Source organism: Natator depressus, chromosome 4 (genome assembly GCF_965152275.1).
Source record: "Natator depressus isolate rNatDep1 chromosome 4, rNatDep2.hap1, whole genome shotgun sequence".
Classification (NCBI taxonomy): Eukaryota; Metazoa; Chordata; order Testudines; family Cheloniidae; genus Natator; species Natator depressus.
The window spans coordinates 110612153-110630119 of record NC_134237.1 but is presented as its reverse complement, the minus strand read 5'-3'; the positions used below and the strand labels follow the sequence as shown (position 1 = coordinate 110630119).

At 39.2% G+C, this 17967-nt stretch overlaps 1 protein-coding gene across 10 annotated transcripts in view; it reads right to left on the bottom strand.

Moving 5' to 3' along the window:
• The window catches only part of LDB2 (LIM domain binding 2), a 283223-nt gene that overhangs the window by 154261 nt on the left and 110995 nt on the right, over nt 1-17967 (bottom strand). For all 10 annotated transcript variants that reach the window (XM_074951638.1, XM_074951641.1, XM_074951636.1 and 7 more), the window contains exon 2: nt 12398-12500. In XM_074951638.1, the coding sequence (XP_074807739.1) occupies nt 12398-12500 (103 nt within the window). The remainder of the gene's footprint in view (nt 1-12397; nt 12501-17967) is intronic.

The following is a 17967-nucleotide window of genomic DNA, read 5'->3' as shown; positions in this document are numbered from 1 at the left end:
CAGTTGCCAGTGGAGAACGCTCCACAATGACACAAGAGAGGCTGGTCAGCCTTGCAACCATCTCAATAGAGCATGAGCTGGCCCACACTGTGGACCTTCAGCAGGAAGCAGTTCAAATCTTTGCAACCAAGGCAGCACGGAAAGCACCACTTTGATTATTCAAACAGATAAAAATGCCAGTGTTTACTATGCAGACAAGAAAAGTTACGTTTGCTGTTCAGGCGTTTGAAAGTTAAGTGTTACTTAAAATTTTTGAACCAGGCATTTGAAGTTGTTAGTTCTCCTTTATTGGGGTAGGTAGCAGAGCAGTACCATGAGAGGAGTAGAACAGGAAGAAGGCAGAATTGAGACCTTTCAAAGTTTTGGCCCAAGCGAGGGGGCATAGGGGCGTCATTTGAGCTCCCCGCCTCAGGTGCCAAAATGTTGTGGGCCGGCCCTGGATATGGCCAAATAAACATACCATCAGTTGATGTATAGGCCTAGAGCTAAGAGTAAGAATGCATGATCAAAGAGATCATCAAGGGATCCAGTGGAGCCTTGAGAAGATGCTGGTTACTCCTAATCAGAAAATCTGAAGCTGAGTTAATCTTCCAAACCAAAAATTTGAAGCACAATTCTGGAGTTCTGCCTGAATTTGGTGAGCAGACCATTTTCTCAAATGAGACATAGAGCTAGTTGGATATTACTTTAACAAGGTAATTACCGAGTGAAAAATAGCTGCTGCACTGCTATGAACCTGAATAATAACTTTTGTAATTACTGATATTTTGGCCTATCTTCATATAAAAAGAATAATGCAGTTTTGCATATTAAAGTTTTTGTATAAAATATGTTCAGGTACAATGTGTAAAATTGTAGGTTTACTCATATGTAATCAAACATTATTTATCCTCCCTAGACTGTCTTTGAACAGGAAAGGAAACATGTAGGAAAATCTGCAAGCTCTATTATTGCCAGTCACCTTGAAAAAATTGGTTATTATATGAAAATCTACTAAAAAGTTTAACTTTTGTGAATGCCTTGGTAGCAAACCTAAAAAATGCACTTAACTTTAACAAATGGGGGTAGGACTTCAAATACATGGCATAATAGATCTTTTCAAAGAGAATTTTGCATGGGCAAATACTTCTCTCAGGTAGCATTACAGAACACCAACTTTTAGGGTATTTTCAAAGAGAACTTTTCCTGAATCCTTATGTAAAACGTTTCACCCTGTGCATCCCTTGTTTGTGAAAACTATTCCACTTTTCCCCCTTTACAAAACCATGCATAGGCACAACATGTTGTGTGCATGAGGTAAGACTTGCCCAAGCATTATTAACTTGGCTTTCATTATCATTGGCTTTCTGGGAGGTTATATTCTCATTGTTCCTAGTATAACTAACCTAACCTGACATATCAAATGGAGAGTTTTCTAAAGCAGAACAACGACAAACAATCAAAGCAGCAATTTGATTTTACATAGGGGAAAACATAGAAAGACAAGCATTTTTGAAAGGCTTGTGAAGAAAATGCAATTTTCTTCTTCCTGGGTAATATTAAGATCGGATATTAATGTGTACATGAAAAGCAGCATCCTGTACTAACAAGGATGCCCGTTTTCCGCCCCAGGCTTCCAGCTCTTTTTGTCTAATATCAGAATTCATTGCTTGAGAACTGCATGTAAAGGGTACTCAAACTCATTGTTGTCCCTTTCGAATCCCACCGACTTCTGCTTGAAAATTCAAAGCCACACACACACACACAAAACCCACAGTTCACTTCCTATCAACAAGTATGGGGAAATATGCCATGGTCTGGAGGGTAGTTGTATCAGTTTCACAAAAACTAACTATGAGTGCTGCATAATTGTGATACCCTTTATTTTAGAATTAGGGTGTTAGAAGTAGAACACGCAGATAGACATCCAGAGAACTTTTGTATTCAAACATACATTCATTATAATGTGGATTAAATAGTAGTTTGAGCGTGAGCCCCATAAATAATAGTCTTGTACATCCTCTCTCTTTATTTACTATCACTTACGGTATGCACGAAAAGGTCTTCAAATTTAATCATGCACTCCATCTAGCCTATACTCATTGACTCATCACCTTACAATAAATAAATTACATAAAAAAGAAAAGTCTAAAAACTATTGACCTTTCATTCTTTCCCTCCTTTCTATGAGCATGTAACATGAGGACCTTGTTTTCTTTACCTCCAGCATCATCTGTGTTGTAGGGTATGTGGATACAGGGGAAGCAGTAGATGAGGTATATCTTGACTTTAGTAAAGCTTCTGATACCGTCTCGCATGACCTTCTCATAAACAAACTAGGGAAATACAACCTACATGGAGCTACTATAAGTTGGGTGCATAACTGGTTGGAAAACTGTTCCCAGAGAGTAGTTGTCTGTGGTTCACAGTCACGCTGGAAGGGCATAACGAGTGGAGTCCCACAGGGATAAGTTCTGGGTTCAGTTCTGTTCAATATCTTCATCAATAATTTAGATAATGGCATAGAGAGAACACTTATAAAGTTTGCCAACTATACCAAGCTGGGAGGGGTTACAAGTGCTTTGGAGGATAAGATTAAAATTCAAAATGATCTGGAGAAATGGTCTGAAGTAAGCAGGATGAAATTCAATAAGGACAAATGCAAAGTACTGCACTTAGGAAGGAACAATCAGTTGCACACATACAAAATGGGAAATGACTGCCTACGAAGGAGTACTGCAGAAAGGGATCTGCGGATCATAGTGGACCACAAGCTAAATGTGAGTCAACAGTGTAACACTGTTGCAAAAAAAGGGAACATCATGGGATGTATAAATAGAAGTGTTGTAAGCAAGACATGGGAAGTAATTCTTCCTCTCTACTCCGTGCTGATTAGGCCTCAGCTGGAGTATTGGGTCCAGTTCTGAGCACCAGATTTCAGGAAAGATGTGAACAAACTGGAGAAAGTCCAGAGAAGAGCTATAAAAATGATTAAAGGTCTAGAAAACATGACCTATGAGGGAAGATTGAAAAAATTGGGTTTGTTTAGTCTGGAAAAGAGAAGACTGAGGGGGGACATGATAACAGTTTTCAAGAACATAAAAGGTTGTTCCAAGGAGGAGGGAGAAAAAATGTCCTTCTTAACCTCTGAGGATAGGACAAGAAGCAATGGGCTTAAATTGCAGACAGGGAGGTTTATGTTGAACATTAGGAAAAAATTCCTAACTGTCAGGGTGGTTAAGCACTGGAATAAATTGTCTGGGGAGGTTGTGAAATCTCCATCATTGGAAATATAATAAAAGCAGGTTAGACAAACACGTATCAGGGATGGTCTAGATCAATAGTGGGCAACCTGTGGCCCATGGGCCGTACGCAGCCCATTAGTGGCAGCCAACATGTCCCTAAGGCCTGCGCCACTTTCCGCAGCTCCCATTGGCTGGGAATGGTGAACCGCGGCCACTGGGAGCTGCGGGCAGCCGCGCCTGTAGTCAGTGTAAACACTGTCTTGCGTCCCATCAACGGATTACCCTGATGGGCTGCCTGTTGCCCACCACTGGTCTACATAATAAATTAGTCCTGCCATGAGTGCGGGGGACTGGACTAATTGACTGCTTGAGGTCCCATCCAGTCCTATGATTCTATGATCACTTTTATATTTTCTCAAATTACTACTATAAAGTAGTATACCATTTTCTCTATAATGTGGATATACATTTACCTTCTACAATCTAGAGACACTATAGCAGTTTAAAATATTTTATTGATGTTTATTTAAGCTCAGATATCATAATGGTCCAATACATTTTTATTGATGTTGGGATAAAATTTTCAAAAGTGCCTAAGTGATAGTCACTTGGGTGCTTTTGACAATGTTACCCCTAGGACCAATAAAAGACACATTTCCTTTTTTTTTAGTTCTATAAAGTACAGTTTGAAGAGAAGTTATGTTATTATGCATTTCCTAAGGCTTTTGTTTTGGTTTTATTAAAGAAAACAGATAGAAAAAAGAAGAAACTTCAATAGAAGGCACTTAAGTCTCCAGGACTTTGAAGATCTACCGGCTTCCAAAAAAATGCAAATACCTTATGCAGGCTCCATGATCCATTGTTTATACCACTTGAACTGTGGTTTCATTTTACCTTGTTTTAGTAAATCGAACCGTGTCACAAAGGAACCTAAGTCTGAATGGGAGGGATAAGATTGATAATAGCTTAAAAAGTAATGACCTATTAAATCGGCCCAGGACACTAAAGACAAAAATAAAACCGACTCACAGCACACACAGTATTCTAATATTTTTATGCATTTGCCAGAGCTGCATTATGTGAGATTGTATATGATAATGTTTAGGAGGGAATGGAAGCAGTAATGGATTTTTAAAAGACATAATTAAATGGTCAATATATTCATGCAGCCACTAGGTGAACTGGTCAGGCCACATGGATTCAAGTGCCAGCAATATGCAGATGACATAAAGCTCTACTTATCCTTCACCACATCTCTCCACACCACTGCCACCAAGATGTTCCCAGGCTTGGATCAGCTCAGCTCATGGATGAAGAAGAGCTGGTTGAAGCTGAACCCAATCAAGACAGAGTGGAAAGAGGGAAACATTTCAAAGAGCTTGCAGCTACAGTGCAGTCACCTTTGGCTGAAAACACCCACCCACAACTGGTCAATTCAACCTGTTGTGTAAGAGTAGTCCTGAACTCCCCACGGATGCTAAGCTCTCACACAGCAGCATCCATGAGTAATGCATTCCACCATCCCGATTGGCTAGGAGATTTTTTCCCATCCTGGTGAATGATGACCTGGCTTCAGTTATTCATACCTTTGTCACTTCTCAGTTACAGCAAGGCAATATCCCTGGGCATGAAACCTTCGATATTTAGGAAACTCCAACTGGTATAGAATTCTGAAGCCTATCACCTTAGCAACACAGGTTACCACAAACACATCAAACCTGTCCTCCACTCCCTACACTGGATTCCCATAGAATATGGAATCAGGTTCAAAGTCTAGATCCTTATTTTCAAGATGCTCCCTGGCTTGGGCCCAGGATATCTCCTAAAAATCCAGGATGCAGATTGGGGTTGACAGCTTTAGTCCTCAGGCCCAGCAGAACTACAGTAGGCTTTTCTGTGCAGGAGACAGAGCTTTCTCAGGAGCGGCCCAACACTGTCAATGAACTCCCACAGAACTGAAGACCAACCCCAGCAAAACCAAACCCTCCACTGCACATGCAATTCTTCCCCTGATGTGAGAACAATCAATAAGTGACATATATTAGTTACGTTGCTCAATACACTACTGGAAGGCACTCAGATACTCTGGTGATGAGAGCAATATAAGAAATTATGTAGAATAGAATAGAATGCAGAAGACAACCAAGGATAGCAATGGCACTGCCAGCATCAATTTAAAGGATGAATGGCTATAGATATAGATATAGATAGATACAGATATAGATACACACACACTCAAACATCCATCCTGCTATCTAAATTGTCATACCACAACAGATCACAAATCCATCTAGCCTGGTATTCTGAGTCATCAGCACCCAATGTTTCAAAAAGGAAGCAGGGAAAATATCATAATACACCTGTTCATTTGTACAATGCTTTATAATAGAGAAAGGAAGGAATTATTTTTTGAAGCCTGCAGGCGATCACAATTCCCTGAAACATTACTGTTTATACTATTGCTGGATAAAACTCAAAAAGGTTCAGAGGTTTGGGTCAGTGTCTATGTGAATCTCTTTGGTCCAGAAATCAGGATGAAAATCTAACAAGAATAGTCTCTCTAATGAGATTACCAGCCTCCTCTGGTTCTGCTTATGTCTGTTACAGAATTCAGTGTTTCTACTTCTAAAACCAGACAGAGCACAGACAAACGAAGACGGAAAATAAAAACCAGACAAGAAGAACAAAAAATATATTTTTGAACACTAAGAAGTATACAGTTCAGTTCTGGTTGAAGATTCAAGCTGAATCTTATGTCTTATAGGGACTGATTCATCTGTCCTTTGTCATGTGTATTAGTACAAGTGTAAGCAATCTGAGGATATGTAAGATATAGATGAAAATTATTATTATTACACAGTGAAACCTGTATTAAGTGGCCACCCCAGGGATTGACAAAAAGTAGTTTGATCTTTTGATAAAGGTAAGCGGTAGTTCTATTTTAAAGGCTGAAGGTGATTCTATAAAAGAATAGATCTTACTAATTTGAGACCAAAATTATTTAAAAATATTTAAGTACATTAATATTTATATTTTATTCAGTACTTGAATACCTAATATAAACAAATATTTAATACAGTAATGCCATTTGCAGCCAAAACGTGGATCTGTCTGGCACAAAATAAAAATGTGTGGGCCAGGTCCACTCTCAAGTATCTGAGTGCAACTCTTATTATGTAAATAAGGTGAGAATTTAGCCTGTTACATTCATTATATTTAATACCTGTTTGGTGTTTCTGTATTAAAAAAATATACTGATACATAGGTACTGCCACTATTTTCTCTTTTTGTTAATTAAAAAAAAGAAAGAAATGACTGAAAACCATCTAATTGGAGACATAAGGTCTGACCCAAATCCCAGTAAAGTCCGTGGTAGGCTTCCCACTGGGCTTTGGAGCAGGCTCATAAATAGCTTATATAACTATGTGAGCCTGTCATTGTTAAGCTTATCTTCACTCCTGGTGTCTCTCTGATGGTGTGTTGCACTCACATGTTGTATCCTATCTTAAATTAGGCTGTAAATTCTTCTGGGTTGGGATTGTGTCTTACTCTTATGTGTGTGTATAGCATCCAATAGAATGGGTCCCGATCCTATGTGTCAACTTTCTAGGTGTCAATACAAGGCAAGTAATAAATAATAACTGTGCAATTGCTGAATCACCATTTTTGAAAGAATTGCCTAAAAGCGTGGAAGCTGTTTTCAGAAGTGCCATCTTTCAGGGATAGAATTTCTGGGACTGATGCTAGATGTGTAATATATTGGCGTGGCAAAGACATTTCTAAAATACTTTGCCTGCTGGCATTTTCCTACCCTCCCATGCGTACTAAAGTTTAAGTCAATGTCAGATTTATAAAAGATATGAAAGAGGAAAGAAGTGTGTTACATTGGTTCACCCAAAATGCTTAAAATGGTCTTTTAAAAAATTTCTCAGAAAAAACAGCTCCCTTTCATTTAAAAGTAAGTAATTATAAAAGAGTTAACAGATATGGGTTATCAGCAAAAGGAAGGGCATTCGGGGAATTGCATGCATGCCACCTAAAGCGCAAAGACAGCCCATCAGAAAAGCCACTGGCTGATAAATGTTACTGCAAAGGACAAGTGTAATGAAAGTAATGGAGAGATTCTCACTCTGCTTTACCGATGTGATACCACAGCCTTAAGGGATCCTAGTCAAAACACCGTATGTAAAACATATTGCAGAATATTGAAGAATTTAGTAAATATCTTAACCCACAAGCAAAGGAAGAGGGGGAAAGAAAATGTGTTAGTAAAAAGAAAATGAAAATGGACTCAAAAGGGACAAGAGAGATGTTGTATTCCAATGTACTTGAATTATCAAATCATGTTTAATGACTGGGATTTCTCAGGAAAAACTAGGAATAAGAGAGAGTATACCTTGACATATCGGCAAACTGTTTCTTTTGGTAAATATATTTTTTTTCTCTATGAATTATGTGAGAGAAGTCAGATAACAGTTTTATGAAACATGGGTATAAAGACAGAGTGCCAGCATCTGATAACAATCTTTCTGACAACAGTTGAGCACATGAGTAAAATGTGGCAGATGGTCACTGTGTATTCCTGGGGGCAGAGTCCCAAAATACACATCTTGTTTGAGGAAAACACCCAATACATCTCAACCCTCTGCTGTTAGATTGCCAGAAAGTATCCAACCAAAGTCTGAGAGATTAATAGACCATCACAGGGTGTAAACAAGGCAAATGGTAGAGGGAATGTGGCTCAGAAATAGCAGCAGCATTTGTAATATGCTTGTCTCATGTATTCACAAAGAGCATAATTTGAAATATGGTCTAAAATACACAGAAACAAATGATTCTTTGTAAAGGCATGGGCAGTACCTACTTAATCACTTTAAAACCAAAACCATGTGCTATTTGGTCCGTTGTTGGCTGCATAGTACTTTATTGTAAAATCACTTCTACAACATGCCAAGATAAATCCAGAATGAAGAGAAAAATACAAAACATATTTCATGCACCAAACAATAAGTACATGAATCACAGTGCATAATGTGCACAGTATATTATAGTCACATTGTACATTTCACCCACAAAATACAATAGCAGCTATAATATAAAATGTATATTCACATATCTAAAGATTTAGAACAGCAATAAAACTAATAAAACAGTATATTTTTCTACCTTTCTAAACTGTGTAAAGTTATGCAAAGGCATATACAGTACGATGATGTAAGCTCATAAAAAAGTGCCTGAAATCCACAATACTTTCTAGGTATAAGCTTTTGAATGTAAAGCTTAGATAAGGCCACTCTGAAGTGTCTTTCTTTACCCAACATAAATGTAATTTAGGTAATTTGTTACAGCTATACATGTAACAACTAATCTCTGTGTTCCTTATAGTATGTATTTCTCCCATAAATACGAAGCTCTCAGCTAATTAGACAGTAACCTAGACATGTCCGATTTCCAGTACAGTGGCAGATGTATCTATTATGTGTTGCCATGTCACTTTGCTCTGAAAGAGTTAACTTTCTAGCTCCTATTTTCTGCAGTGCTGCATAAACACTGCACATTATTCTTACTGAGCATGCTTCATCTTCCCTGTCTCCACAGTCTTGGGCTGTCAATCAACTGTCAGTTCCTACTACATCAGCACAGTGTGCATCATCAGGCTGTCAGCGCAGCAGCTGATGAGACTCTGCTAAGGGCTGTCAATCAAACTTGTTTCTCTTATCCGTTCTGGAAATATTTTGTCTCAGAGAAACAAAGACCTGGGCAACAACGGATCAGAGTCTAGTATTTACTCTTTTACTCTTTTACAAGGATACAGGGCTCTTAACAGGAAACGAACATGTTTTATCCACAACCAGGAAAAAAATCTGTTTTATTAGAATAAGCTGCAAATTTTCTTGTCTTGCATAAACCCTATTGCGGTCTTGACCCAGTAAAACAGGGCGTAATAAATTAAACCAAATTTGATTTTGGTTACATTGTAAAATGTATTTCACAGGTTTCCTTGTTCAATTACTTTGTTCAGTGAAATTCAGCATACACTGTGCAGTGCTTTCAGTTTGAAATAAAGTAACATCTCTTTGACTGGCCTGGGGGGCTTTTCCTCTCCCTAAGCCACAGGAATGTGCGGTTTTACTCCAGCCTAAAGGCCAGTCTACAGAATACACTTAGGAGTCCTACACACCCTTATTACATAACAATATACATTTATTTTGTATAACATTTGTCCTGAAACTGAATTGCAAGATGTTACTCACAGTTCAACAACATACTGATAAGAGTTCATAATAAATAATAGCAGAGGGATAGGGACGTTAAGGGGGTATATGCAAGGGAGAAAAGATATGTTTCCAAATGAGATTTGAAAGACTATGGTAATCTCCCTGGAATTCTGTACTGGAGACAAGAAGCTACAGAGGCTAAGGCTCTTGCACCTACAATTATAAGAATATGAGGCGGGACAGAAGAGACCAGGTCTGACTGATAGGTTGTGTTACAGGTTGAGCCTGGCCTTTAAGAGTTCAACTCCCAGCTCTGAGCCAAGTCTGGTTTTCCTCACAGATCAAAGGAATTCTGGAACTTGTGGTCAAGGCCATTAGAGCTGCAGGCCTGGAGAGAGGCAGTGTTATCTTGGCAAGCAACTTTTCTCAGTGTAGAGAGGAATGTTTTCAACTATAGTGATTTAATTGTGAGTCTCACAGAATTTGGTGTTTTTCTTAAAATCTCAGTCTCCTGGAGTCATGTGATTAAATGAACATCTCAATTTCCATTTTTTTAAAAAGTGAGTTTACAACCCTCACCATTGCCAAGAAAATCTTTAAAACATGAGTGCTAAAAGTTTAAAAATCAGAAGGCAAAAAGAATCAAAAAGTTTTGGTTTTTTTTCAAAATCATAATTTTTCAGACAGTCTCATGATTTTGGGGCCTGAGTCATGATTTTTGAACACTTGGGATTGGCAGTACTATGCTGGGGGGTCACTAGACATTTTTTATTTCATCTGCCAGCAAATTCCATACTCTTGGTCCAGCTGCTGTGATGGTTCTGTCCCCCGTGGTATGAGCCTCCTGCTATTAGTTAACAGTTCGTTGTTCCCAGGGAATAAAGCTATTGTGGTAGGTCATGGTCCCTGAGAGAAAGAGTCTCTCAGGTAGCAAGGACTGATCCTATGCATGGCTTTGACATTCAGGAAAGAGACCTTGAATGGAACTCTGTGTTCTATGGGGAGTCCCTACAAAGAGTGGTTAACTGTCCTGATGACTTGTATTGCTGACAAAGTGGACTGCTCTGTTCTAAACTAGCTGGGGCCTTTTCAGGACATGAAGTTTCATTCCTAGATATAGAGAACTGCCATAAACTACGAGCCTAGAGTGCCTGTCCATCTCCTCCCATTCCTTCATATACTACACTATCTCAGGAGGTCATAACTGGGACAACTCATACTCCATCCACCCAGGAAGGTTGCTCTTGAACCCAGATAATATTGAGGGAACAGTCACTGGCCTAACTGTTTGACAGGTTAGGAGACACTTAAAAGAGAATTTACAGCAACAATGAATATAAATAGGACTAGTGCCTGAAAACATCAATATTACTTCATGACAGAATTATGCAAATATTTGCTAATGAAAGTACAGAAATAAAAAAGTACTGAAAAAAATCTCTATATGATCAACTTTAATCATAATGTTAAGGAGCATCACAACAAAAGCTACAATAACAATAATTTGTTCAGAGGTCACCAATTTTTTTTTTAAATTGTGCATACTGGACAGATTTGAAGTGTACTCACAGTAATTTGATGTTTCAATCACATTTATCAACAGCACTGACTGAGCTACCCACACTTATAGATAGCGCAACCATTATCAAGCATTTGTGACAACAGGAATATTTTAACCTGTGACAAATTATTTCATATTTGGCACTGTTTTCCAGAAACACAACTCCCTCTGATCTAACTGGACATTAATTGCTTTTTGGCTGATGTATCTGTGTCTTCTCAACTGATAACACAACTAGGAAATCTGATATCTGACAAGTTGACTCAACTTAATCAGGACAGATCAGCTGTTACCAATGTTGCTACAGGCTGTAATTTCAGGACCTTTACAGAGTTATCACTCGCTTTGAAAGGCAAGAAACTGTAATTCTGTCAACACTAATCCCAAAATGTGTGTTCAAAGTGACTTATATTTTTTCTTCAGAAAAAGGTAACACTTGTCAAATAAATACCTGAGATAATTGATAAAATGAATTAGAAGTATGTGAGTGATACACTGAAAATCAGTCAATCTCAAGAAAAATAAGAACCTTGAAAGATTCAGAACATTAAGCACAGAGCACAAGCTGTCACAGAGAAGCAAGGGTCACTCAGAATGGATTGAAACAATTTGCAATGCAGTTTTTCAATGTTTCTGTATCTCTGTGTTGCTCGGTGCTAGAGTAGAGTGAATAATTCACGGCAAACAATTTGTTCAATTAATTTTAGCCCTTGCTCCTCCTTGTGGAACATGGGCAAATGGATCACAGTGTTGTCAGATGTATTCGTTACTCGAATTTATTCATGGATTGACTGACCGTATTCTAAAAATTCAGCATCATTGCTTAGTTGTGATTGGTCAGATAACATCCAAGGACAGATCTTCAGCTGGTATAGATCAGAACGGCTCCGTGACGTTGATGGAGTGGTGGCAATTTACACCAGCCAAGGATCTGTTTCTTGGTATTTTTTCTGAGCTCTGAGTGAATGTGGAAGCTCTTCCATCAGGAATACTGACATTTTCCACAAAAATCCCTTTCTGTGAATATTTTTGCCAAGAAATCTGCATCATTTGAAAGTTAATGGAAAGTGAACATATAAAAAGTGCAAACACAGACAAAGCAAATTCATTCAAAAATTCCAGTGAATATTAGCACAATGTTTCGCATTATTTGCCCAGGTCAGCTTGCAACTCACATACTTATATTCACAGTATAGAAGTACACAGAAATTTCAAAACTTAAATTTCTTTCTTTAAGAAATCCAAGCAGTGCATTTTGTTAATGGAACTTGATGGTAGCTTCATGTGTTGTAGCAAGCATACCACTATCACCAGTTCTTAGGTCTGTATTGCTTTTATAGAATAAATGCACAGAAACTAAGGCATAAAATCATAACGATAAATTTGTCTCTTACTGTATCGCTTTGGTCCATCTTCCAAACAAAATGAAAGGGTTAAGGTTGCATCATCTTCAAAAAACTCAGTTGCAAAGGCATCCCACCAGAGGTTGTCACTATCCTAGGAAGAGAAAGATCATTCATTTAACACATGGCAAAAAGAAAATAACCTCTTTTAAAAGAAGATATTCAAAGGATCCCATTTTTGGTTTGGGCTCTGTCTGCACGGAAGGGTGGATGTCCATGCGGTCATTAATCAAATTAATCTACTCATGTAAGGGTCTGTTCTGATTTAAGGAAACAGATAATATATTATTAATAAAATATAATTTATTTTTGTATTACGAGAGACCTTCCATTAAGCTAGGCACTGTTCAAACATATAAAATAACATAGTATCGTCCATACAAATGAGTATTTACACACATTTTGTTAAATCTTTAAATGTTTTTACAAATCATTTGGTACTTAATATACTGTAATAACTTTTTTTTCTTTTCATGTGCTACCTATATGGTATGATTGCTCTTGAGGGTGAGAAGGAACAGTACTTTATTCTGTAATCCTATGTAATGTGATCATTATTAGCATGCACCTACATGTAAGTTATTTTGAAACTAAATGTAGTAGCTATTGGACTTAGATGCATTTATTATAACTATGACCGTCCCATAGGTTAATTAAATATCAGCTAGTTATTTAAATGCACTTGTTGGAGAATTCTTTACTTTTCAATAGGACACGGAAGATGAAACCAGAATTTTAAAGTCCCCCCTCCCCCTCTTTCTGAGACATTCACTGCTCTACACTAATAGAATATAATAATTATTAACACAAGGTAAAATATACAGCATATAACAAATAAAATACTAAGGCTGAGTTGATGATCTTGGAAATTGAACCAAAATTTTTCAAATGTGGGTGCTTAAATTTGGGCATCCAAATAAGTATTCTGATTTTCAAAGGTACTCAGCACCCACAGTTCTTCATGAAGTCAATGGGAACTTGAAAATCAAGTGCCTTATTTAGGTGGCTGCTGTTCAGTTTAGAAAAGAGATGATTAAGGGGGAATGTAAAAAAGATAAAATCATGAAAGGTGTGGAAAAAGTGAATAGAGAAGTGTTATTTACCCTTTTCCACAACACAAAAACCAGGAGTAGGCAGCTGGTAATACTTTTTCACACAATGTACAATTATCCTAGGGAACTCATTGCTGTGGTATGGTGTGATGGCCAAAAGTATGACTGGGTTCAAAAAAGAACTAGATAACTACACAGAGAACAGTTCTATCTATGGTTATTAGCCAAGATGGTCAGGGATGCAACCCCATGCTGGGGGAGACCCTAAATCTCTGACTGCCAGAAGCTGGGAGGGTCAGACAGCGGTGGATCTTTCCAAAATTGCCTCTATCGATGCACTCTCCTTGAAGCTCTGGTACCAGTCACTGTTGGAGACAGGATACTGGGCTAGACAGACCATTGGTCTGACCCAATATGGCCGTTCTTATGTTCAGTCTCCATTCATCTTGGCTTCTGTGCTGAAAACATCCATCAAGGATGCCAATTAACATTTCTTTTTTACAACATAACTGTATCCTTGCCTAAACCCATCCACACATTGACACGCACCGGCATAAATGATGCACATCCTCTTAATGTTCTGAGGACAAAAAGAGTACAGAAAGAAAACTATTTTTGGTTTAACAAACACAAACGAAAGAAAATCTAGGTAGGCAGCTTGTTCCAAAAATGTGGAGTGCATATCTGCAACATGGATGGATATACCAAGGCACTGAGATTTAAATGACTTGCTGAAACTCACAAAGTGACTCAATGGCAAAGTTGAGAATATAAATCAGGAATCCCATGTATTGTAACCACTCTACAACAATCACAACAGCAGTCTATCCAATGGGTGGCTAGATGCAATTTGGTGAGCTATATGCAGACCCAGGTGTGCAAGTGGAATTCATTTCTTACTAGTACACTGCAGCAGCTAAAGGGGGGGCAGAAGGGGGGACATGCCCTCCCCATGTGACCCCCCCACATGACTCATCATGTGACTCCTCCCCACCCCACCCCCAGCCTGGGTCCCCGTGCTCTCCCGCACCCCTCCTCATGATCCATTCCTCATTACCTGGGAGGGCTCTGTCCTCCTCCCACTGCACCAGAGACTTCTGAACCACAGGGCTCTCCGGAACCGCAGCAGAAAAAGGAGCAAAATGTGGGGCCACCCAGTTCCTCTGGCGCAGCTGTACCGCCCCCATACCCACCCCCAGCTCTGTCCTCCGACGGGGCTGCTATACAGACCCCACACAGGACTCAGGAGATGCAGCTGCCTGGAAGAGCTGGGAGCGGAACAGCCACACTGGAGGAGCTGCCGGTGTGGGTTCGCCCAGCGTTCTGCTCCTCCTGTGTCTTCCCGGTACAGTGTACCCTCTATAAATATCTCACTGGTACAGTGTACCATCCCGAACCACGCTACTTGCACCACTGGGCAGACCTCATATGGCCTCAAAACTATGTATCACAGGCAGCAAGCACTTATCACCTTGATCTAAGTAAACAAATAAAACTTGGGATAAAATGCTAATTTAAGTAAAAAAAATGGATATATCATATCAATTATATATATACAAACTGATAAATAACTACATGGTCTTTTTAGACACTCCTCCTCCTGCTTTTCTTTTCTTGAGAACCCTGTTATAGGCTTTGCTCTCAATTGTGTTTTTACAGCTCCTTTTTGTTGACATTTAATGAAGTAATAAGAGCACTTCATAACATTCTAGTTGTTGTTATGATAGTACAAGAGCTTTCTTGGCTGGCTGACAGCCTTCATTCTTCACTGTTCCTCATCAATGCTCATTCCCGCTGTCAGCAGCATCACCAACAGGAGGCAGTGTAATCAGGAACAGAGCAGTTTGGGAGTGCCTGAGAAATAATTCAGTCCCGCTCTCAAAAAAGATGAAACAAGATTTTAAAATAAATAAACACTGACCCCACTTTTCAGAAGTCTATTGTCAGTGACAGATTCCTGCTCTCTCCTGCATGGCTGTGTACCTTTGATGGGTGTGGGCACATGCACACACTGTTGTATTTATTAGCTGAGGTGCCACGGTGACAAGCACGGAGTAGATAGATAGATAGATATTCCATAACAGCACAGCACATGGGCTTCCAACAGCTCCCCTCTGTATTTTGAGCACTGAGGCGTCACTCATGGCAATCTGGTGGGTTGCTATCAAAAGTGCATATAACAGTTTAGTGCCCAGCCAATAATTATGGGCTACCGCTTTCAATCGCTTGCCACCCCATTCTACTGAATTTTTTTGGACATGCTTCTTGTACCTGAAAAGGGGATGGAGGGTTAAGGAAAGTCACGTATCACATTTACAGTTCTGCAGTGGAAAAGCTCCTGTTAGTTCTGTATTTTAGTATGAACACAGCTACTAATGAAAATCCAACAATGAGAGAGGCAAAAAGGAAGCATCACACAATTGTAATGCACACATAAAACAAAGCAAAGAGCATAAGAAAAAGAGCAGAGCTTCAGCTCAAACCTCACGTAGTTTTATTCCCTCTCATTTCCACTAATTCTAAAGGCTAGGAAAATGTAGCAACTACATTATCATAGATTGTCTCTAAGGATAAATAAAAACATCCAGCTTCTATTGCAGTTTGAACATTGTCCAAAGTCTTTTTCTGGTGTTTTTTGCATACTTAAAATCAGGAAGAAAAAAAACCAACCACCCAGTGGAATATACACATTTTGCATAAAAAATTAGATACACTTCCCTGATTAATCCTCTGGTCCAACCTCCTCACAAGTGGGCCCAACCACACTTTTAGTCAAATGGTGAACAAAACCAAGGGAGGTATCCCCAGTCAAATTGCAGAAAATGAATATAATTATTATGAAAAAAATGGATGAAAAATCCCCCTTTCCCCACAAAAAAAGAAGGATGTTGAAGTCAAGGCTGCCCCCAGGCATCTTTAACTTATGTGCTGACAGGTTACGTGGGATTTTGCCAGAGTAATTATTTTTCTATTCAACAATAATGAGAAATTACCATGGCAACCTCCCTTTCACATAGCGCACTCACACACTGGAACACTGAAGTAATGGACCAAATGTAACAAAAAAATTAATACTTGGAAAACTATTTTCATTAAAATAAACTTAAAGAATAGGTCAAAGGGGATGAAAGGACAAACGGAAATCAATATTTAGGTCAGTGGAAGAGACAATTTCTCTAGAAGCAAAATCTTACCTAGAAGCAAAATGTCCCTCAGTCATGACTGTCACTGTTCCTTCTTATCACCTCCACCCCTATTGTTAATTGCATTTTGAAGTGTGGTTCAATTCTGAATAGTGTTCATGAATTGTGGGGCTCCACATTTATTTTCTCTCACTGATTTCCATGTCAAATGGGCTCAATTTTAAAGATATTTTTTTCCTTGACAGTCCCACAAATTCACTCTGAGATCTGGAAATCAAGCTGGATTCTTTTCTCCTTACACACCTGCATCAGTAATAGTCTGCAGACCAAACAATGCCTTCCCTCTTGCCTGCAATGGGGACTGCTCGACAGGGGAGCTGACTCTGCAATTGGAACTTAAGGCCAAATTGCCCCTCTCCAGCAAGGTAAAATATCTACAAAGTTATCCTGTGGTTTTCTCCTAGTTATTCTATTGGATGGAAATGGGGTTTGCTCCCTACTCCCTCTCTGAAACAGGGAATCTGAACCCCAAATGTCACAGGAGGCACATGGTCCTTTGCTTCTGCAGAGCTCCCCACCAACCTGTTGCTCTTCCCTTCCTCCCATAAGTGTGGCCCCAGTAGAGCTGTGCTGACAAGTTTCTACTGTGGAGATCATTGGGATTCCCTCAAACCAGGCCTACAGGGATCAGTGCCTGCAATTCCCTGACTTACATAAGAGAGTTTGACAGCACAGAGGACAAGTCTGTGACAAAGTCATTACAACCTCAGGCTATATCACCTTTACTTTTTATTCCTCACTCCAAGTGAGAGTTTCAGGGGAAGGAATGACATGCCCCCCCAGTCCTCCTTCCTACTCTCAGATTACCAGTCTGGCAGAGAATCTTCTGCAGGTCCAGGAGATGGGTGTGGGGAAATAGTGGCCTAAAGATGGCTGCTTCCATTTGACCAAAAAGAGGGGAGACATGTATAGAGGATCCACACTGCCTAAGGATCTCTGGGGCACAAGATGGCCCTTAGTTAACAAAATTCTGTTGATGACACAGTTGAATCCTGTTCACTCCCTGTCTTCTCAGTTGTCTGTGCATGTGTCAGGGGTGTACAAGGTATTGTAAAATAGCAGTCACTAGAGCTAGTAAATGTGACTCTGAATGCTCACAGGAAGCATGTCTCTTGTGAAAAGGGACCATTTTTACATAGTCATTTTCAGAGAAGAACTGCGTTGTAAATACCAACCTATGTGCTTTGTAAATACCAACCTATGTATGAGCCCTGGGGAGCTTACATTTTAGTTCTGGCCCTGCAATAATTCTTTAGTGACCCTTACTATTTTCAATACCATGTATGTCCTCACTTCTTCTGGCAAC